This window comes from Camelus dromedarius, chromosome 12, assembly GCF_036321535.1.
Source record: "Camelus dromedarius isolate mCamDro1 chromosome 12, mCamDro1.pat, whole genome shotgun sequence".
In the NCBI taxonomy this organism is placed as follows: Eukaryota; Metazoa; Chordata; class Mammalia; order Artiodactyla; family Camelidae; genus Camelus; species Camelus dromedarius.
Genome location: NC_087447.1, coordinates 60,743,924 through 60,766,138, shown reverse-complemented (window position 1 = coordinate 60,766,138; position 22,215 = coordinate 60,743,924). Strand labels below are relative to the sequence as shown.

Sequence of the window (22,215 nt, the reverse complement as noted above, 5' to 3'; positions counted from 1 at the left end):
ATGTATCTCGTTACAGAAAAGGTTTGCCGACTCCCATCAAAAGGCTACACTTACTCGTCTAGGAGGGTGGTGCCTCCCTGAGAGACTTAAAACAGCCAGTTCTCAGACCCACCAGGGAATTCTCGATCGAAGAACAGGGCAGTGAGAGTGCACTAGAGTCAGAGCCAGGGTTTGGGAGTCGACTGGTCTGAGAGGGAATTTTGTCTTGCCCTTGTGTTAGACCTGTGACCATAAGCAAGCTACTTTCTCTGTCTCTGTAAAATGGGGAACCAGGTGAGGCTGGAAAGAGAAAGTAAGGTTCCCGCACCTGATTTGGAGTTAACTCTTCCCTCAGCCTTAGCTTTATTTGGAGTTAAATCTGGTATTTGGGGGAGCTTGCAATTTTCAATGGAAAATACATACATATTTTTAATCTTAGTAATCAGTTAAGAGCATCCAAAGGTTTCCATCTTGTTCTGACCATAACTTTGGCTGGAGCTCCAGTAAAATAAACTATTGTGCTTAAAACGGGAGTCGTACAGTTAAGAATTGTCCGTTTTGAGTGTTCCCAACTTGAAACATTAATTGCATTTTAAGAACTTGAATTACTTGGGAGTCCTGTTTAAATTCACTCTTTGTGCAATTGCCTGTATCAAGGATTGGTAAGTACAGTCAACTTTCAAAACCAGAGGTTACTATCACTTTAAATGAGTTTTAACAGATGATACTGCCCTGTTGCTATTGTGGTGACAGTGCGTGACAGTGTGGTCTGAGTTCCCTAAAAACTCTGCTGACTTTTCTGTTTCCATTTATAAAAGGGAGATAATTCAGAGCTCCTGAAAAATCCTAGTAGGTCTACGTTCCAAGCACTGAAAATTCATTTGATGGGTATGATTTTTCAAAGCTGACTTTGAACCTTTCTTCCACAAACAGCACCCTGCTTTTCTGGGACATGGACTGATTTGCTGACAGCACTGTCCTGAAGTCACCTGGCCTGGGTCCTCTCCTCACCAGCTTCTGCTGAGAAAAAGTGCCCTTTGAGATTCTTTTTCAATCCTCAAATTCTCTGATTCCAAGACTGTCAGAGAATGGAAAATTTCAGTAGCATAAAAAGCATGAAAAGACAAAAAAAAGAGTAACTGGCCTCAGTGGCCAGAGCAGCTGTGTTTTGTATGTGTATCACAGGTTTCGTATTGTAAATTAATTCATCTGCAAATTGAAGCTGTCTCCAGATGTATCTTCAATACTGGATTCTTAAGGGTTTAAGTTTAAAATCAAGGGCTTTCTGCCCTCAGTGCTACAGTAAGTAGTGCTGTTTTCTTTCTGCCCCTAGTTTGTCCATCCAATCATATCCCAGTATGCAAATAAACCTTAGCCCGTGCAGATAAAAAGGAACAAACAAAGCCAAGTGCTCTATCAGAACCAAATCGCTGAGCCTGCCACCGGTGTTCCAGAAGCCTGACCAGAAATGTCCTCAAACATGCAGGAGGTGCCTGCCCCACTCACCAATTTGAAGTTTCAATATACTAAGGTTAGTACAATTTACATTTGCTGCTTTGCCTCAGGTTATGTAAACTCGTGTATCGAGCCCTTTGCAAATACAAAAATAAAAGGCTTGCAAAATGCAGGTCTAGGTTTAGTGTATTCAATAAATAATGAATTCTAAATCGTATCAGGCAACTTTTCATAAATTTATTTCTTAAAACATTTCTAAGTGAAAGGAATTCTCTATGGTGTAAAAGGTCCTGTGCCAGGATTGAGTGGACTTTGCTAAGCAGTTCTGTTAACCTTCAGCAGGGCCCAGCATGTATGATAAGAGAGGCAAATAATTACTATAGAAACTTGCTGGGAATAAAGAGACAAATGGGAAATGATTTTTAAAAAGAAAAAAAAGAGAGAGAGAAACAGAGCATACTGAAGTGAAACAGAGCATACTGAAGGACCATGATTTTTCCATATGTTAAACAAGTGTCCGAATTGAAGGACCTGAGTCTGGTAACTGGATAAAGGAAGAAAACTCCAGTTACGAAAAACTGCATTGGATTTGCATTATTTAGCATATTTGGGGAAAGAAAGCATTCTTATTCATTTCTGCAGCCAAATTTGTTGCCATTGGAGCCTATGCGTCATTGTTAACCAATAAATACTTAGAGAAACCAGAGCAGGAGCCAGACCCAGACTTAAAAACCCACAGCTTCCTCAGAGGAGGAAATGGATCCATTTTGAGTCGATCAAGAGTATCTCCAAACTTTGACAGTTTCACTCTGTTACATTCCTGCTTTCTAGTCAAAGCCTAGAACTCCCCCCAAAACGAATGAAACAACCAAAACCAATCTGACCCAGATCACTTAAAAAGCGAGCTTTATGGTGTGAGGCAGAAAGGAGGATAAGAAAGGAGCGATTCCAACTCAGGGAGAGGCACTTTGCTTTCTGAATTAACCAGTGAAAAAACCAAGAGCGTTACAAGATAATGATAAAGTAAAAGCTCCACTATTATTAATTTGTTTCCTTGCTTGTAATCATGGATGGTTTTGAAATCCTCAAGTCTGTTACAGTTTTACTTTCATAAGCACAACAAATGAGGACGTTGTTTAGCTGACTGGCTCTTTTTCACAGGAAAGCGTCTGCAGAGATCAGACTGTGCCTTTAGCATAGTTGACCAGCAGCTATAAACCGTATCAAAGTATTATTTTCAGAAGGTTTTATTAAAAGGGAAAAATTTTTTTCCATTTGATTTTTATTCCCAATGGGAACATGAAAAATGTGATGAGCCCATATCCTCCAAAAATTTTACCCTTGGCAAAGGTACGCCCAAAAGATAGCAAGACTCCAATTTTCCCAACTTTCTTACTCGAAGTCTGTCATTCACAAGAAATTTCAATCCAAAGTAGGCACATTAAAAAATACATTCATTTCATAAAGATCAAAACCATTTGCAATAATTGAATTATCCCATTACCATTATTGCAGAGTCTTTTTTTCCCCCCCTGTATGATAATACCTGGGAAGATATTTTGGTAAGCTGAATGACATGTTTTTAAAAAATTTGGTTTGCAGTCTTCCTTGTGTGTGAATCTCCAGGAAGCCCTAGTGTGAAACACTCTTTCCACTGAATTCAGCTTCATGTACTAGTAATTAATTAAAAATGTGAGAAACAGTAATAGACAAATGAGTTGGTCCTTAAAAAATCCAACATCGAAACACAAATCTGTGATTCTTTAACACAGAGAGATCTTTTTAAGATTAAAATCTCTTGTTTACTTAAAAGTCATTACCCAAGAACACCCTCTAGAGAAACTAAATGACCTAAGTGGTCAAAAGGGTAGGCATTTGCTCTCGTGTATAGGAACTTTTCTGGGTAAAAACACCCAATGCAGGTCAGTAAATTTTGACTGCTCACCCATCTTCTCTATAAATCTGTTCTGCTCAGACAGCATTTTTCAGTCCGATTTATTGGTTGCAGTAGCTTCACACTCGGGAGGACACCAGTTATATATGTTATTAAATCTAAACGGGTGAGCTTTTCCAAATGCCTTTGCATTTTGTTTTTCCTGTGCCTCACTGAAGAATTGTACTGGACTTACTCTTGCCAGAGGAATTGGAAAATGAGGGTTCATAGCTAAGCCTCCCTGTTGCAAATCAAATAAGGATTTTATTAGTGTCTGAGAAATTGCCTCCTGTGGCCAGCCCCTAAACTCTTTAATTATTTTTCTTCCACTATTTTAGTGTTCACATTTACTGTCCCTAGAGTATATTGGTCGTTGGGCAAGGTGGAGGGGAGACACAAGCAAGGCTGAGTATCAGAAGATTATTAAACTATATCCTCTCAAGCTTGAGACTGCTTCTCATCCAAACAAAAGAAGTCATCGATGCATACCTTTTATGACATACTTTCTAGTTCAATCTGGTTATTTTTCAAGGTGCATAAAACAGAGATCGGAGTTTAAGAAATACTTTCTAAAATGATACAAAAGTCTTTAGAATATAACACCTCTCTAGTATCATTCTAAACCCACATAAACTCAGATTCCATGTCTATCTGCACTTTCCCGCCTTTCTGATTCTAAGCAAACCCTACATCTGCCAACTCATCCATTTTACTGAGCTTTTAAATGAAGAGCTTCTTTGGTTTCGGGGTCTTTGGGCAAACTACATTACCTCTGTCTGCTTCAGTTTCCTGATGTGTAACATGGGGATTTCCTAAGGTGGGAAAAAGCATTAATTGAGTTTAATGTCTGCCCACAGCACTTACTGGCCCGTATGTGGCCAAACTCTAAGGGAGCCCTTTAGGTATCTCTCTGTCTCACTGTCTTCCCCCTCCCCTCCCTGCTTGATCAGATGCTCCGTTCTGGAAGCCAGGTGGCCAGGGCAGGTTTCCCTCTTCCCTCTCTGCTTTCCTTTCCTCTCTCATACCTTCCTGCCACTCCCTAGCATTCAGGAATTCCCAGGAGTCTTGCTGAGGATTGAGGAACCCTGGCTGGGCTGCTTCCGGTGGGCTCTGAAACTCAAGTCTGACAGACAGAAGTGACTCTTAGCTGTTTGGTGGATGCACTTCAGAAAAGCGCCTCTTCTCTTCTAATGCCTCTACTACACACCTCATCCCTGGGTCAGAGGGGACTCTGTGTCTCGTTGGGGAAGGGCCACACCTAAGGACTGGTCATCCGGTGCCTTGAGACACCCAGGACCCTGTCTCCTGGTCTGCCCCAGACACTTAATAGGGTCAGGCCGGCTCAGCAGGTAAAAGTGCTGAAAAGCCCTACGCACAAGCAGTACGCTCGGGCCCCCCACACACTCCCCTCTTCTTGCTCCCTGTGGCCTCCGTTCCTGAGCCTAACGGCCAGGCTCTCCCCTCCCGCGCCTCCCTCCCACGCTGCCTCTGTGACCCGGACCAGCCTCTGATCGCTGCGCCAGGTACAAAGCTTTAAAGTTCCCTCCTTTCTTTGCTTCTAGGCCCCTTGTGCCACCTTTTCAGCCCTCGCGCTGGCACAGCCATCAGGCCAGTAGTGGCCCCTTTGCCGGGACAGCTTCCCTTTCTCAGGGGATGCCCTGAGTTAGGGAATGCTGGAAACTTGTCATTCTCCTTCAGGGATGAGGTGGGGGTTGGGGGGTGGGGTGGGGACGCCCGTGGAGTAGAGTCTGACTGCCCTGGTGGCCTTTTTCTGGCTGCTTCCTTAGCGAGTGGATAGATCCTGATTCCTCCCTTGTGAGCCATCCAGCCCCGTTTCCCCTGGTGGGTGTTCACTCCGTCGCGGGTGGTATTTAAGTGCCCTAGGTGGGCGGTTTCTTCCTCTTTCTTCCCCTTAACTACTGTGGGAAACACTCTCTCTATTCCCTGGGACTCATCCCTGAGTTGTATTTAAAAACCGGCCTAAGTTCACCCCCAGTCATTAACGAAAAGGCAGCTTGTCTTATTCTGGAACACTGCTTGGCCGCAATGTCAGGTTCCAGATCAGGAGACATGGCTCCTTAAAGGGACCTTAAATTATAACACCATACATCAGCTTGATCTCTTCTGTCACAAGCAGGGAAAGCGGTCTGAGGTTCCCTACGTACAGGTCTTTATGGCTCTACACCAAGATTCTGAACCCCCAAAGGATGCCGCATGTGTCTCACTGGATTTTTAGGAAACCCATCTTTAATATCTGATGACCAACCTGATATTCTAGATGACCCCCTCCTTTCCCGGGTTCCTAACAACAACAGCAACCAGACCCCTTCTCTATAGCCTTCATTGCCTCTGCTGCCTCGGGTGCCTGCAGCACTGGGACACCCCCAACCTCCCCCTCTCCTTCCCCCACCTCCTTCCCTTTCAGCTCCTGGACCTCCGAGTACCATCCCCTGTTCCCTGTCCCTATCAGAGCCCTTTCTCCCCATCACATACTAGGCCAGGTGCTATTTACGACACAACAGAACCAGCATCCCCACTTAAGACTGCCATTTCTGAAGCCCCCAAACAAGAAAACACATTACCCCTTCCTGAGGTTGCTGACGGCCAGGTGGGCACCCTTCGGGTCCATGTCCCTTTCCCTGTGTCTTATCTCTCACAAGTACATGCCAGGGTGGGCTCTTTTAGCCAGGACCCTTCCCGCTTTATACAAGAACTTCAGGCCCCCACCGCAGCCTTTGACTTGACCTAGCAGGATATATTTGTCATTTTCACCACCTGTTGTACTTGAAAAAGTTCGTGTTTGGTCCTTGGCTCAGTGCTGGGCTGACGAGGTCCACACTCGAGCCAGCCAAGATTCTGACACCAGAAACACATCTAGGTCTGGAAAAGAATCAGTCCCCGACTCAAATCCCCAATGGACATATCAAGAAAGGGACGCTGCGAGAACATACTGTAATCATATGATTACTTGTTTAATTGAATGGAATGAAAAAGGCCATAACAAAACCTGTGAATTACACCAGACTAAGAGAGATTGCTCAGATACCCGATGAAAATCCAGCCCTCTTCTACTCCAGGTTGGTGGAGGCCATGCCAAAACACACTAACCTTAATCCTGAAAGCACAAAGAGCCCCTGAGGGGGGTTTTATGACTCAAGAGAGCGCCAGCCGGCTCCACAGAAAGCACTTAAAATAGTGCCTGCCACATGGGAAGTGATTGATTAACGTTAGCTACCCTCCTAGTCCTGTTTATTTCTCTGAATTCTTTCCCCCTTTCCAGAACCTTCTTTTACTCAATCTTTCCTAGTCCTGTTTCCTGACTCATCTCATCTCATGCTCTTCTCCTAGCTCTTCTGTCACTCTTTCTTGCACAGTCATGCCCCACCTGACAAGGACCACATTGGGGCAAAGGGAAATTTCAGGGGTCAAGAACTTTGTCTGACAGGACTTGAGTTCCACAGCTAGTAAATGACAAAGCCAGACTTGGAATGCCGGCATTCTCAGCCCCCACACCAACAGTGACGTGTCTAAGACCAATGTCATGACTTGGGGACGTGGAGTCGCTGGCATCCTATCCTGTCTTCCTTACTCTGACTTTCATCGGTCCATTCTCGATTCCCAGAGGGGACATGCCCACGAGCCTTTCCAGCTGTCGTTCAGCTGTTTCCAGGCCAACAGGAAGGAAGTTTGCCACCAACTTCGAAAAAGAGAACAGTAATAAAGATTGGAAGCAAACAGACCTTATATTTTGATCAAAATGTGGGGTTTGGGCTGGGAGAGGCTGTGGTACAGAGGACTTTGACATTGGTGTGCAATCTCTACATGAACAGTATTTCTTGAACTCCTAGGGAATAATTTTGGTTGGAGGAGGAGATTCTTTCCCAGGTTTCTGGTATTACTGTTTAACCCATCTGGGTTAAAGATTTATTTTTGATAAAGGAGAGTTACAAATCATTGAATACTATGTGCTAGGCACAATTTAAAGTGTTGTTTTTGTTTTTCCTCATCATTATCTCCTTTTAAATTCTTACAACCAACAAATTCAGGCCACGTGCATTGACAAAGACCCCAGCCTCTGCATTCCTTTCTCCCCTTTTCCCTTCCTTCCTTCCTTCCATTTCCCCTTACTTTTATTTATTGTTCACTGAATGGCTGTCCTGTGCTAGGTCTTTTGATATAAAAAGGCTAGTACGATTCTTGCCACAAGGAGCTTATATTCCTGGAGGGGGTGGAGGGTGGGGTGGGAAGAAAACCAGCAAGTGAGTGAATACTTTAATCACAAATGACTAAATGCTAAATGCTAAAAAGAAGGAAACTGAAAGTTGAGAGAATGTGAGGGGAAGAGCTTACTTTTGATGTGGTATCAGGGCAATCTCTTTAAGGAGGGGACAACTGAGGTAAGCCTGAGGGAATCAGAGCATAAGGTGGCCATGGAATGTGGGGAAACCAAGATCTATAGGTAATAAACAGCACATGCATGGACGTCTGCAGACAAGAGCTTGGTGTGTTCAAAGACCCATCAAAAGGCTAACATGGCTGGAATCAAGTAAGAAAGAGAAAGTGTGGATGAGATGAGACTGCAGATAGAGGCTGAAGTCCGACTACCTGATGGATTTCATTTGAAAGAAACCACAGAGGGGTGCTTAAAACAGGACAGGACTTAGGTCCAAGACAAAGCTGATTGTGCAGTGATGCTGCTTTCATTAGGGAAATCTTTTTAGCTCCTTTCTAACTAAAGCAATATTTTGTTTGCTCTTGGCTTGGAAGCAGTTGAACAAATAGCTGGATGGCTACAGGGTGCAGTGGCTTAACAGGATAAATCCAGCTTCGATTTCCAGCTTTTTTATGTATTTAACGATATAAGTGGCTGTGAGAATTAAGTGAGGTAATTTGTAGAAAGTGCCAGGCACTGGCTCCTTGGTCCAGGCTCTCTTTAACCCTCTCCTTCCCAAGATGACTCCTAGAATTCTAAATTGTTTTCAGTTGCCGATGTAAGTGGAACGAATACTTGCACTGCTTTGTCACAGTTCAAAACTACTTTCATCTATTGCTCTCATTTGAAGTTCATAATTAACCACTGGGGAAGAGCAAGGGAAGATATTACTCATGTCCCATTTTAAAACTGATGAACCTGAGCTCAGATAGCTTCAGTGACTCGCTTAAGGTCACACAGCTTTTCGGAGGCAAAGACAGAGTCAACTGGATTCCTGAATCTCCTCATTTCAGATCTGATCCTTTTCCACATGATTTCATTTTTTCCTTAAACACTAAAAATAGTAGTACTTGAATCTCATTGGCTTGTCTCTAACAAAGGCTTTCGCATGTGTTACTTAATACCATTCATCCTTTACTCTGATTGAGAGAATAGAAATTTGGATGATAAGAGAAGAGAAGTGATTTGGACACTAGATCCCTGAACAGGTGGACCAGCAGAAAGAAGATACTCTAAAGCAGTACATCTCAAATTTGAATGTGCAAGTGAATCACTTAGGGACCATGCTGAAATGCAGATTCTGATGCTGTAGGTCTGAGATTCTGCATTTCTAATGGACTTCCGAGTTTTGCTGATGCTACTCAAAGCATGGTCTGTTGGCCAGCAGCAACTGTCTAACAGTTTCAGGTCAGCCTTCTAACTTTACCTACAGTGATCACCATCTAATTACTTAGGGATCTGACTTCCTGTTTCTCCCAGAAACTCACTCGCACCCAGCCAGGTCAGAAGCATTTACTTTCTCCTTTAGAAAGTGCCAGAGTCCAGCAAGAACTAGATCATGGCCACAAACCAGTGATGGAGCCAACCACTGATTTTGCTCCTGGGAGACAAACATTCTCTAAGAATGCAATATTTTAGCTCATCTCTGAAGACTGTGTCGTGGCAAATTGTTTTGTTCTCTGGCACTTTCCTGGCTTCAAGAACACCTAATCAACAAGAATCCTAAGGTAAAGAGCACATATCTTAAAAGAGGGTGCTATCCCCATTTCATAAGGCGTCTCAGTATTACGAATGTGCAGATGATTTCTTTAAACTGGACTACACCTAATGGATTTGCCATTAACCACTTACCAGAATGAGGAAGCGGGGTGAGAAAACCTCTTGAAGATTATGAGAAACAGCTCATTTGAAGAGCAAACCCAAGTAAAAAGTAGTGCCTCTGAAATGCCACGGATAATCTATGGGGATGTTGTAATACAGATAGATCAGCATAAAAGCACCTCATGGAAATACAGGCATTCATAAAACAGCCATACTCTTGTCTCAGAACAGCAACTATCTGGCTTGGGGTGGTGGTGCTGATGGTAGTGGTTTGGGTTTTCATGACGCTATTATAATTGTGGCCAAACGCATTACACATTTAGCCGATTCCAGTGGCAACACAGAGCCATGTTCAAAGGAACATGAGCAATAATTGCTTCATAATTAAACATCTAACTAAGAGCCTCTGCTAATAAACAAATCAGAAAAGTAAATATTTGTGTAAATCTGGATTTCATCATACTGGTATTTTGCGAATGTACGTGCACTCGTGCTGTGTGTGTGAGTCAGAAGTTCCCACAAATACTGGTATTGCAAGGTGTGTGCAGTGTTCTAATATTTCGTTCTCTCATATTATAATATCTCTATCAGATGCCTTTCTTGTAATATTGGAGTTGTTAATGAAAATTTCTCGTCTGCGTATCTGCACAATAGCACACTTCTTAAAACTTCACCTGAGCAGCTACCTCCCCCTAGGTACATTCAATATTTCTATTGCTCACCCAATACTTCCTCAGAAGTCAGAGGAATACAAATATCAAACAACTAAATTATACTCAACATTTGGCACTTTTCTTTAGAAAGAAGCCTTAAATGCAAGCAATTATATTATTGGGTCTTGATATTGTTAAACAGTAAATATGTACAGAACGTTCTAGTGCTTCTGCATCTTACCTCATCTAACTTTCTAATGCTTCTGCCTTTTTTTTTTTTTCCCTTTGGCGGAGGGCTCGCTAACGACCTTCTAAGGGACGCCTCTGAGAGGGCGAAGGAAACCGGGACTCACCCGAGCTCGCCGCCGGGGCCCACTCCGCACCAACTCCGCGGCCGTCCGCTCAGCGCCTCAGGCGCGGCGCCTTTAAATTATTCCCCGCGGGGCCCTCCGCAGCCCCGCCCCCGCCGCGCTGGGAGGGTCGCGCCGAGCCTGCCGCGCTGAGTGCGACCCTTAAAGGGACCGGAGACCAGCGGGAGCAGGGAGTCCTCTTCCGGCTAGAAATGAGAACACATTCATTTTCCCGTTTATTTAACACTCGCCCTACCTCTGTCCCAGTCCAGTGTCCGACGCGACTGACCGCGCCCCTCACAGGGCGCAGCACGCGGCGCTGTATAGGGTGTACATGATACGTGGGAATGGTGGACCAGCATGTTTGTCATCGGTGGGACAAAACGTAGGTGTGGCTCAAAACAGAAATGCTTTAGCATCATTTCTTTTTCCCCTATTGAGTTAAAAAAGGTTGAAAGGCTTTTTCAAACAGCAAAAAAGAGAAGTGACTCATGTTACTGAAGTCAGACTATAATATAAAACAGAAATGGAAGGAAAATTTTATTTCTCTTGCTTTTGATTTGGTCACCTTCTCATTTTGTTTTAATTCTTTTGACTGCAGTTAAATATTTTCCTCTCCTCCGTTATTTCCTCCTTAATTTCCGTTTAGATTTTTTTTTTTACTTTACTTTGAGTATCAACATTTTGTTTTGTTGCCTCAGGATTTGAGGCAACAAATACGTGTTTGTTTTTGTTTTTTTACTTGAGGTATAGTCGATTTAAAATGCTGTATTAATTTCTGGTGTACAGCATAGTGATTCATTTGTGTGTGTGATTCATATATATGTATATATGTGTGTGTGTGTATGTATATACACACACGTGTGTGCTGTACAGTAGGACATAGCTACTGGTCCCTGAGCTATACAGTAAGACCTTGTTGTTTATCTATTTTATACATAAATGTGTTTTTGATAGCTATAATGCTGATTCACTCCAAGAGGCATTGGGCAAGTCAGTATTTTAATCTGAATTTATCTTTCTTCAAGTTGAACTAAGATGCCAGGATTTTTTTTTTTTTCTTTCTTAAAGGCTAATAGGAGTTTTACAGTCTTTGTATCCCATTACCCTATCAGAGAAACAAGGATTTTCTTGATACTTCTAACTTTCTCAAGCCTCCATATATGTGTCTTTGAACATCTAGTCTCTTCATCTGAACTGCCTTGGAACCCCCTACCCCTTTATTTAGTCATGCTGACATCTTTTTCCTGTCAGCACTACAATTCTTCTGAATGTCTCCAAATAAGTGGGTTGTATTGGCTTGAACAGGCAAATATCCTTCTTCTGTGTTTCAGCAAAACAAAAATCAGCGTGTACTCATGTGCAGTATATTATATTCATGTGTAGTATATTATAGGTCTTACCCATGTGTAGCTGCTGAATTCTGAGTTATTTAATTCAATTTTAAGTTATTTATTCAATCATTCTTTACTAGGGTTAAAATCATTTCAGGGCTGGGATTGTGGTGGACACTGAGGATAAACCAGAAAAACAGTCCTTGACCTTATTTTATAGAACTTATAGCCTAGAAGGGAAGGCAGACATTTAAAAATGACTTTTTAAAAATTGACAAATTTTACAATAAAAATGAGGAGACCAGGGAAATTTTTTGTAATAATCTTGTAAATCACAGAATATAGAATTAACTATACTTAAGCATTTGGGGATGCATGGTAATATACATTTGATTAGTTTGGCAGAATTTTAAGCTAAATTTGGACACTGTAAAATGGAATAGCTAAGTCAGTGCAAACTCACAGTTTACTTTAAAAGACTACTTTTATTTCAAATATACACAATGTAAGTAATTTAACAATGTGTAATCTTGATAGCTGTCACTGGGGAATTTTTAATAGCTAAATAATTCGTATTTAGTATAACAACAAATTTAAGCTTTAGAGGGCAGTATTTCAACACATTCTCCCTCAAAATTGCACTATTAGTAACATCTTTAAAAATTAAATAAGAGGAGGTGTCTGAATTAAGATACATATTATAAACCCAGTGCGTATGTCACCTTTCATTTAAAACCACGTGGATCAAGTACTTGTGGCTTAAAATTAAAAAAACTAGTTCATGTTGTAAAAATATAACAGAAAGTTACAATACATATTATTCAATACTGTACTCAATACTTAACAAGAAAAAGGAAAATAAACAAAAAATAATGGAATGAGAGGACAGAGAAGAAGTTCTAGCTTTTGTCAGAAACAAAGTATAACCTTGTTTATAACAAAAGGGGTAATTCTTAATTTGGCATCATTAAATATTTTTACTCTAGGGAGAGATGAATGAGATATCAAAGTTCTGTCAGGCTCCATAATGAAATTTTGCAAATTCAGGGCTGCAAAAGTTGAAGCAGACTTTGTAGATAACATACTAACCCTTCTTTTTCAAAGAAAAATTTTATTGAATGAAAGGTTCTTTAAATTCTATAGTACTTTACAATTTTCAGCAGTTTCACACACATAATTTCATATAATCCCATGATAACTTTTTCTTGATCCCCTACTCCTATGTTGCCCCTCCCCCCCAACTGGTAACCACTAGTTTATCCTCTGTATCTGTGAGTCTGCTTCATTTTTGTTTTATTCACTAGAGTGTTGTATTTTTTAGATTCCACAAAGAAGTGATATCATACAGTATCTGTGTTTCTTTGACTTATTTCACTTAGCCTAATGCCCTCCAGGTCCATCCATGTTGCTGCAAATGGCAAAATTTCATTTTTTTTTATGGCTGAATTATACTAACACTTCTTAATATTCCTGTTGTTTTATTGCGTACACAGAACAAAACTCCAGTATTTTCTGGACACCTCCGTTTCTTTAGATGCATGTCTCTTTCTCACAGATATCACTAAGAAATCTAGTACTTGATTTCACCTGAAGACAAATAAATTATTAGATAATCTTTTAAAAAGGAGAATGAAACCCATGTGTCTTCAAAAGGTCCATGAAAAAAATATCACTAGCCAATTTTTTTCCCAAGCAATCTTCTTTTATTTTTTTTTTTAAATCTTCTTTTAAAATCCTCCCTCAGGCTACTTTTAAGACAGTAAAATAAAGGATCAGAAAATAGTCACTTATGCTACCAAATCACCAGGAGCAGAAAATGAGCATGTTCAGAACCTGAAGTAGAAAACAGTGATTCATAAAAACCAAGCCCACTTAAGCCTTTGCTTTTGCCTCAAATTCATAATTATTTCAGATAACAGCATCCTCTTCTAGATTGTTTTCTCCAGTCTGTATTTTCTGCTCTTTAAATAACCTCACATCTCAGTGAAATTTTTTTATTTTAGTGTGTGATGTGTGGGTATGTGTGTGTAAAGTATCTTCAACAGCCAAAAAACTCTTGGAGGGGGCATGTAGGTGAAGGAGGTGAGGTTGTAACACTGGCTTCACTTAGGTGTTCTGTAGTGCTTTAGTTTGTAAAAGAGTGTCCAAAATTTGCTGCATAATTTTAATTGTTTTTTATTGTTCTTTTTCTCTTTTTAATGGAGGACTAGGGGTTGAACCCAGGACCTCGTGCATGCTGAGCACGCGCTCTGCCACTGAGCTATACCCACCCCACCTTGCTGCACGTTTAAATGCCTTTTTACTTACCATCTCTCTGTATCTACAGATCTTCATAAACAATGAGTGGCATAATTCGGTGAGCGGCAAGAAATTTCCGGTCTTTAATCCTGCAACTGAGGAGAAACTCTGTGAGGTGGAAGAAGGAGATAAGGTGAGTTTTCTAACACAGTTCCATTTTATGCCAGGTTTCTTTGTTTCTTACCATTCTGAGCTCCCAACCCTCATTCCATGTTCAAATAGACGTGTCGTGAAAATATGGTTTCCAGGGCGTCTTGGTACATAAAGGGCGCTCGGGAGTCATGTAATGATGATGAGCTGGTGCTTCTGGGTGTGGTGATTCTTATCATGTTATTTTCCTAGCTTGTTTTGCAGTTAAAATCTTGTCTATATTTATTGTACAAACAGACTGCATATGAAGTGATTGGTCATAGGTTTAAAAAAGCAGAAAGATCCTTTCTTCATAAATTTTTTTCTTAAAATGCAAAGAGAAACTAAAGAAAACCTAATATAGAACTTTTGTAACAATATATTGCCAAGTTATTCATTAAAAATCATTGAATTAATATTAATCAATACCTTTAAAAATTCCGCTATTGAGCTTGGGCAAATCTCCTCTTTGTTTGCTTTGGTTTCTTCATCTGTAAAAGGCAGAATGTGTCTGTCTCATAAAATCGTTGGGAATTAAATGAGTTAATGTGTGTAAAGCAATTGGAATGTTACCTGATATATGGTAAGCCCTCCAATGGTAGCAACTATTAAAATATATTACTATTCTAGGAAATCCAGCATGTACTATGTGTATGGAACACATCATTCCAAAGATTAGGCAGCAGGTGTAATTCCAATATGTGGTATTTGAGTTTGTGCAATGTGGTAGACTTCGAGCTGATGAAGACACAGTACTTCCTTATGAAGGGCTTCAGTCTACTGACTGTATAGGGTTATTGCCTTTGGACCTGCTAATACATTTAGCTCATGAATTGAACTCCCTGTGACTTGCAGGAGGATGTTGACAAAGCAGTGAAGGCTGCAAGAGAAGCTTTTCAGATTGGGTCTCCATGGCGAACTATGGATGCTTCAGAGAGAGGACGGCTGTTATACAAGTTGGCTGATTTAATTGAAAGAGATCGTCTGCTCCTGGCAGTGAGTATTAACCAAACCGGGCAGGTCTCGTAATCTCTAGAAAGCATTCTTGGCTTGGATTGGCGAGTTGTTTTGGTTTTAGAGATCATTACATACTCTCTGCAAACTGAATGAAAAGACTTGTACCAGCTCTTGTATATAAATGTTATCATTGAGCTTATTCTCAGTAAGTAGTCTGCATTCTGGTTCCAGATGACATCAACATCTACTCCCAGAACAGATTCTGCAGTCTGAACTTTGGCAGACCCTGAGTTGAATCAGATTAAACAAATTTTGTTCCTTTACTCTAGAATTTCTGAGCCTTTAACAAAGCCACATGCAGTATGAAGATCCTAGAATAACATACTGGGTTTCTTGAACTTACTTGACCCTTTGAGTGAAAACTCTCATAGAGTTTGTTAGAGGTACCCAGAATACTTCTTTAAAATGAAGCTTATTTCTCTGTAATTTCGCCCACCAAGACACTTCATAAATGACCACTTTTTCTCTTCCTAAAATGTGCATGTTCACAATAGTCTTGATTAAATCATGTTCTTCTTATAGGTGAAGGAGTGAGGAATAAAGAAAAATCATTCATGTCTTTATAAAAATTATATTTTTACACATACTGGTTTTTAAAAAAAAATTCCAGCAGAACAATTACACGAATCAGCACATGAAACGGTGGGGGAGGTGCTGCCTCGTTTTCCCCTCAAGTGGGCATCGCAGGGAAGCCACTTAAACTTAAAGCCACACTGATGTCAGACTTCAGCCAATTTGTATCACCTTTAGACTCTTAACTGGCAGTAACAAGAGGCTTATTTTTTTTTAAATCAGCATTAGCAATTATAGTTAATCAAAGTGTCATTTATTATCCAAGGACAGCATAATTCAAAGTATGCAAAAATAGGAAATTAGAAGTTGTGCACAACACAACAACCTGAACCAAAATGCCCTGTCGGAAAAAAGCAGAATTTGTTAAAACTCTCCTTTGCCAGTTTATCTGATCTGTGGATTACGGAATGCTGACTGCCTCTGTCAGCATAAGATCCTAAGGGGGATAAAAGAGCAAGCATACCGGGGGAAAGGGTGTAGCTCAGTGGTAAGGTGCATGCCTAGCATGCAGGAGGTCCTGGGTTCAATCCCTATTATCTCCATTAATGAATAAATAAATAAACCTAATTATCTCACAGTAAAATAAAGTTATCTAATAAAATAGACATTTAATAAAATAAAATAAAATTCTTAAAATAACATCCCAAATCATGTTTGATTAAGTTTTGAAGTGGCATACAGTGTAATGCAGAGACAGAAGACTACAGTAGATAAGGAACCAATTTCAGAACATTATGACCTAAAGAGCTCTTCACAGTTATGCTTAAGAAAAGAAGAGATAGGTCATCCTAAAACCATTGGGCACTAGACTAGAAAATATTGAACTTTACAGCCTGACCATTCAAATAATAATTATGATATTGTTGCTGAAAGTTCGGCCCCCAAATAACTCAGAGACTGGGTCTTAGAAGAAAAGAGGCAGCTTTATTACTTTGGCCAGCAAAGGGGACTCACAGCAGGCTAATGCCTTCAAAACTGTGAACTCCCTTGGGGTTAGGGCTTAGTGATTTCATAGATGACCAAGGTGGATCATGAAAGGTGATGCTAACAACCGGTGGGAGTGTAAGAGGTGGTAACGATCAACAAGGGTCTCAGATGAAACTTCCTCCTGAATCTTGATGAGTCCATCTGGCATCATGGGACCTCGCGTGATCTGGAAGGTCATCAGCCCATGACCTTCCTTATCTGGTCAGAGTCATCTGGCGCTACGGAGGAACTCTGGGGGGTCTGGTCATTCTCCTGAGGTTATCGTCCCGTGACTCCCTTCCGGGGGAGTAACTCAGATGCCAAACAAGATTGTAAATTTTAATTATCAGAGCAAAGTAAAAATCAAACAGTAGCAGCAACAGCTTTCACAGTGGGCCTGGGGCTGGAGCAGCATCTGGTCAGTCAGGTTTGCTGATCGTTCCAAAAGCAAGCAGTAAGCATAAAGCCAAGAATTTATTAGCCTAAGTGTGGCCATTTTATTATTTCTCCTTCAAAATTAGTGGCAAAACTAGGAGTTTCACAACTTAAAATTTTGCTAAAGAAAAGCTCATGGATAAAAAACCCAGGGGTCACTTAACTTTGTGTGAATTGATTGGTTATATCCAGATGGAAGGTTAAAAAGTAAAAATAATTATTGAGGCATTATTAATGGTCTGTAACAGTAAATTGTCACCCACAGTTGTATCACACAGTAAGTGAAATCTTGCTGGAACTCTGATCTGACTAAGAAGTCACTAAGTGCCACTCTTACAAGCTGTGTGTGTATCAAACTGTGACCAATTCCTAGGAAGTTGCTTTGCTGGGGATATTCAGAATGAGACAGACGGAGCAGTAGGGTTTAGATACCAAACTCTCGTTACCCTTTCTACCTAGATCTCGCTATGTCTGCAAGCAAGTAAGCTCTAAAACAAGTCATTTTAACTTTTTCGGTCATCTTTTTTAGAAAAGGAGGTTAGACAAGATTGCTTGCTGAATTTCTTCTATTTGCTAAAATTCTCTAGCACACAATTACCCAAAGTATTGACTTTTTTTTTCATGTAAGATTTCTATGGAAGTTTAGATTTGGGATGTGATCCCTTTTTCAGACAATGGAGTCAATAAACAGTGGAAAACTGTTTCCCAATGCTTATCGAATGGATTTAGGAAATTCCATCAATATATTACGCTACTGTGCAGGCTGGGCTGACAAGATCCAGGGCCGCACCATACCCAGTGGTAAGTAGCTTTGGGGAACCACAAGGGGTGAGGGTCGAAGTTGCTGAGGGACACTTGGTGGGGTTGGTGACGCAGGTTCGTAAGAAGAATTTACCGAAGGCAAGGAAAGTTCAAGAACAAAGGAAAGTTTAAGAGGTACACTGCTACACAGACGAGAGGTGCCTGCGTGTCCACCGAGTGTGAGCGTGCAAGGTCTATTACCGGGGAGGGGCTGTGAACACAAAGGGGCTGTGAACACTGATTGGCTGTAAGTGAGGTAAGGGGCTTTGGTATATGGGAGGAGAGTGGATTTAGGACTCCAGTAAATGGAGACACGGGCTGACACGAGCAAGGTGGAATTTATGTTCCCATAAGGAGGACAGTGGGCTGAGACAGGTCAGTCCGAGCTACAGTGAGGCCAGTCATTTCCAAGGGCGGCTACCCGTGCTAAGGAAAATGCCCGTCAGGAAAGGTGCACTTTGTTCTGTTGCGGGGTTGCAGGGGGACATCTGAGAGCCCAGGAACAGGGGTCGCAGGGCAGGCCCCAGGTGGAGCTGCAGGGCTGAGGAGATTCCTGTAGAAATGAATGCTCCCAAACTCTCCCTTTTAAAGATGTCAGCCAAACAGGGCAAAATGATCTTCTTCTTGATTTTGAGACAGTGCAGTTCTCAACCTGGAAGATTCATCAGATGGCTTTTAGAATTGTTTCAGCATAATCATGCAGGAGATAACACTACAGATATTTTAGAAAATATTTAAAGTGTGAACATTCGTATGCCCACAACGACTGATTTAAGGCAGTTTTCTTTCCAAGGGCTCAACCTTTCCAAGTCTGGCCTCTGAAATTATTTATTTGTGTTTGATTCCAATGGGGACATTTATATCCTTTCTATAACTTAATTATTTAAGCCCCTTTGTATGTTCCAGTATGAGTCAGTTATGGTCACCTGTGCCTCGTCCACCTCAGTGTAATTGCAACAAGTTAATTAAACAAACGAATTCACATTGATCTCAAACAGCTTCGAAGAAAGAGGGGCCTGTGTTTATAGTCCAGTATAAGAATTTGTGTGAGTGAATGTGTATGTGTTTTAGTATTTTAATTGAGTATGCGTGTAATGGAATAGGAATACGAAAAAGGGTCAATTTAGAAAACACTAAGAGTGGAATTTAATTCATGTAAACTTACTGACCGTAGCCTCCAGGACTGGCCCTGATGAGTAATTCCAGTCTAGCTGGAGCACCCAGCCGGTTAGAAGTGATAGGAAATGAAAGGGGGAGAGTGAAACCATAGTGGGACCAAGAACTGTGGCTATTTTAGAAAGTTTTACTTTATCCTTTGACAAAATAGGAAAAGCCACTTAAAGCCAAATAGATCTTGCTAAGGAGCTTTCTTGCTATGATAGTCGGGAAGCTTTTGCGGAAATTAGAAAAGAACAAAACAGAGCACAGTGCAACCTCAGGATGATCGCATCAGCCTGTGAGGAATGTGAATCAACCAAATCCAGGTGGGAAAGTAATGTCTTTTACTTCTGGCATTTGTTGTGTGTGTGTGTGTGTATGTGTATTGAGAGTTTGCTTTTATCAGTTGGTTGGCAAACAGAGAGAACTTTGTTAGAACCAGTCGGTAGGAAAGGCTTATCAGTCATGGGGAGGTATTTTTTTAATTCTACTACTTTTAATTTTACTATTTTTAAAATTATCTTATGTACTTTAAAAACGTGTTACCATTATTGGTAGAAGTTAAAACTGTCAGAAACAGAACTCTTAATAGTTTCTTTCTTAGCCACACACCTTTATTTTCTTTCTTATGAAAGAAAGAAAACTTTGGAAATAAGTATGATTGAGAAAACAGCCCTCCTATAGGACCAGAGATAGAGTAAATATCTTACAGATCTTTTCCAGTTTTGCACCTTTGCTTTGACCTGACTCAGTTTTATGGTTCTTCTCATTTCAAATTACTATCTGAGGGCTCAGTTTTTCATTTTGTAAATGGTTGGAGATATGTTTTTCTGTTAACTTATTGTCTATGTGTTTCTTTCACATCAACCCCAAACCACCATCCTGTGAATGTCAAGCACAATTGTCTGTAAATGATCGTGTGTTTTATTTTCCAGATGGAAACGTTTTTACTTACACAAGAAGTGAACCTATTGGTGTGTGTGGCCAAATCATTCCTGTAAGTTGTTCTATATAATTTTCAATCTTAAAAAAAATAATGAGTTGTATTTCATTTCATAATGGAGCTTTCTCAGGCAAAAACGAATGCTTAGACTTTTGCTAAATGTGAAGCAAATACAGTAATTGTTCAACTCCCTGTGACTGAACCCCTTGCATATGAACCAGGTAGTCCAGAAACCAATCTATATTCTCTTGTGTGTGTTTCAGTATCGCAGCATCACCAAATCTTAATCTTTTACTGTACGATTTGTTTTTAAACAGCTGTATTATATACTCTGTTTTAAGACCCATGTACATAGCAAAGTGGTCCTTGCTGGCCCATCTGCTGCAAGCGGACACCAGCCATGTCAGTGTAATACGGCCACCAATGTAACACCCTCTGCTCCTCACTGGGACTTCTCATCATGGACAATAGTAGCAACCAGAGTGCTCAAATCCGGAGTGAAAGCTCTTAATTAAATGGAAGAAACCGTGCCACAGACATTTGGAGCACAGTATGGAATCTATCCTAGCCTTAGATAAGAGGCTTTGATGCTCCAAATTCTTCTTACACAAAGCAGCATTTTTTAAAGCAGAATCATGAAGATTTCCTGTTAAAGTATAACAACTAGGAGACTATCAATGATTTCACTTATCTGACATATTCAAAGCCAGGCAAAAGATGGTAAAGTGTCCTGAAGTTCTCAGATGGGGAAGTGGCAAATGATGTATCTTCTGCTCCAATGAGATTGAAATCCACATTTTGAATGAAATTGCTCATTAATTCAGAAATTCCAATAAGATCCATAAAAACGACACAATCCTGAATACTAGTAATTGTTAATATTTACTGCAGTCCTGTGATGAACCAGTCACTGTGTTAAGCATTTGACCCACTTTCTCTGTGAATCCTCAGGGGAGCCTTCTTATCAGCACTTACAGATGATGAAATCATGCCCCAAACGCCCACAGCTTGTCTGAGCTCACAGGGCTGCTCGTGACTGAGCTGAGTTTTGAACCAATCTGCCATCCTCCAGGCCCTAGACATCTTTGTCTTTAGCGAGATGCTTGCCTTGGAAACAAATACCACTAAATATTATTCCTGGGGTAATAGTTATAATTAAAGATGAACAGGGAGGGAGGAATAATTACCTTTTTTGAAACACTTATAGATAATTTGTAGTATGTTTAGTAGAAAGGCTTGATTTCTAAACCATGCGATGATTTTTTTTTCCTGATAGGGAAAGAACTCAAAATAACAGCACTTGATAAAATTTTATGACTTTCTCCTGCTCCCTTCTTGTATCCAGTTTATTTGAAGTTTTTTTTTTTAAGCATTTATGAATTGCTGTTAGTGATGTACTTGATTAGAATAAAACCAGATGATTAAATAAAAGCTACTGCAATTCCTATTTAACATGTACCAGGAGTGTGTGATGTAGAAGTTAGATGAACAAATGTGGCTTTCAGCAATACAAAGAATCTCTTGTTATCTGTTGCCTTCTAGTGGAATTTCCCGCTGGTCTTGCTCATTTCTAAGATAGGATCTGCCCTTAGCTGCGGAAACACAGTGGTTGTCAAACCGGCAGAGCAAACTCCTCTCACTGCTCTTCATGTGGCGTCTTTAATAAAAGAGGTAAGTTTCCTAAATCAAAATACGCACAAGAAGTCAGGAGTCCTAATTTACAACAGGAACGCCTCATCTGGTGCTGCTGTAAACGACATTGTCTGCCAATGGCTCCTGTCTGGGAGGGACGCTTTTGGAAGCCATACTCAAAAGCTTCGTATCAAACAGTCACTTTTTTATTCCCTTTGCCCAACTCTCAAAAGTGCAAATTCATGTTGAAACTGATAGTTTTCTTTCAAATGTTAAAATGTAAGTTAGTTTATAACTGCTGCTAATGACCTGGAAATTCTGAGATTTCGTTTAAACTTGTCTGTCCAAAGGCTGCAGGCGTCGGAGCTAATACACTTGCTTGTGGCTTTGGGCTACGTTACTTCTGAACACATTCACCTGTGACGGAATGTACCTATATCCTCTTTTCTATTAGGGTTCCCTCTGCATTTACCTTCTTGCTCAAAAACTGGCAAAAGAGCACATAAAATTTATTTTCATCAACTA

General features: G+C 40.7%; 1 protein-coding gene across 1 annotated transcript in view; it reads left to right on the top strand.

Annotated features, from left to right (window-relative positions):
• The first annotated feature begins 1,370 nt into the window (after positions 1-1,370).
• The window catches only part of LOC105088595 (aldehyde dehydrogenase 1A1), a 40,727-nt gene continuing 19,882 nt past the window's right edge, over positions 1,371-22,215 (top strand). Inside the window, exons 1-6 of the mRNA XM_010979469.3 lie at positions 1,371-1,510; positions 14,065-14,169; positions 15,021-15,161; positions 17,828-17,957; positions 20,051-20,112; positions 21,601-21,729. Of these exons, the coding sequence (XP_010977771.3) occupies positions 1,448-1,510; positions 14,065-14,169; positions 15,021-15,161; positions 17,828-17,957; positions 20,051-20,112; positions 21,601-21,729 (630 nt within the window). The 5' untranslated portion in view covers positions 1,371-1,447. The remainder of the gene's footprint in view (positions 1,511-14,064; positions 14,170-15,020; positions 15,162-17,827; positions 17,958-20,050; positions 20,113-21,600; positions 21,730-22,215) is intronic.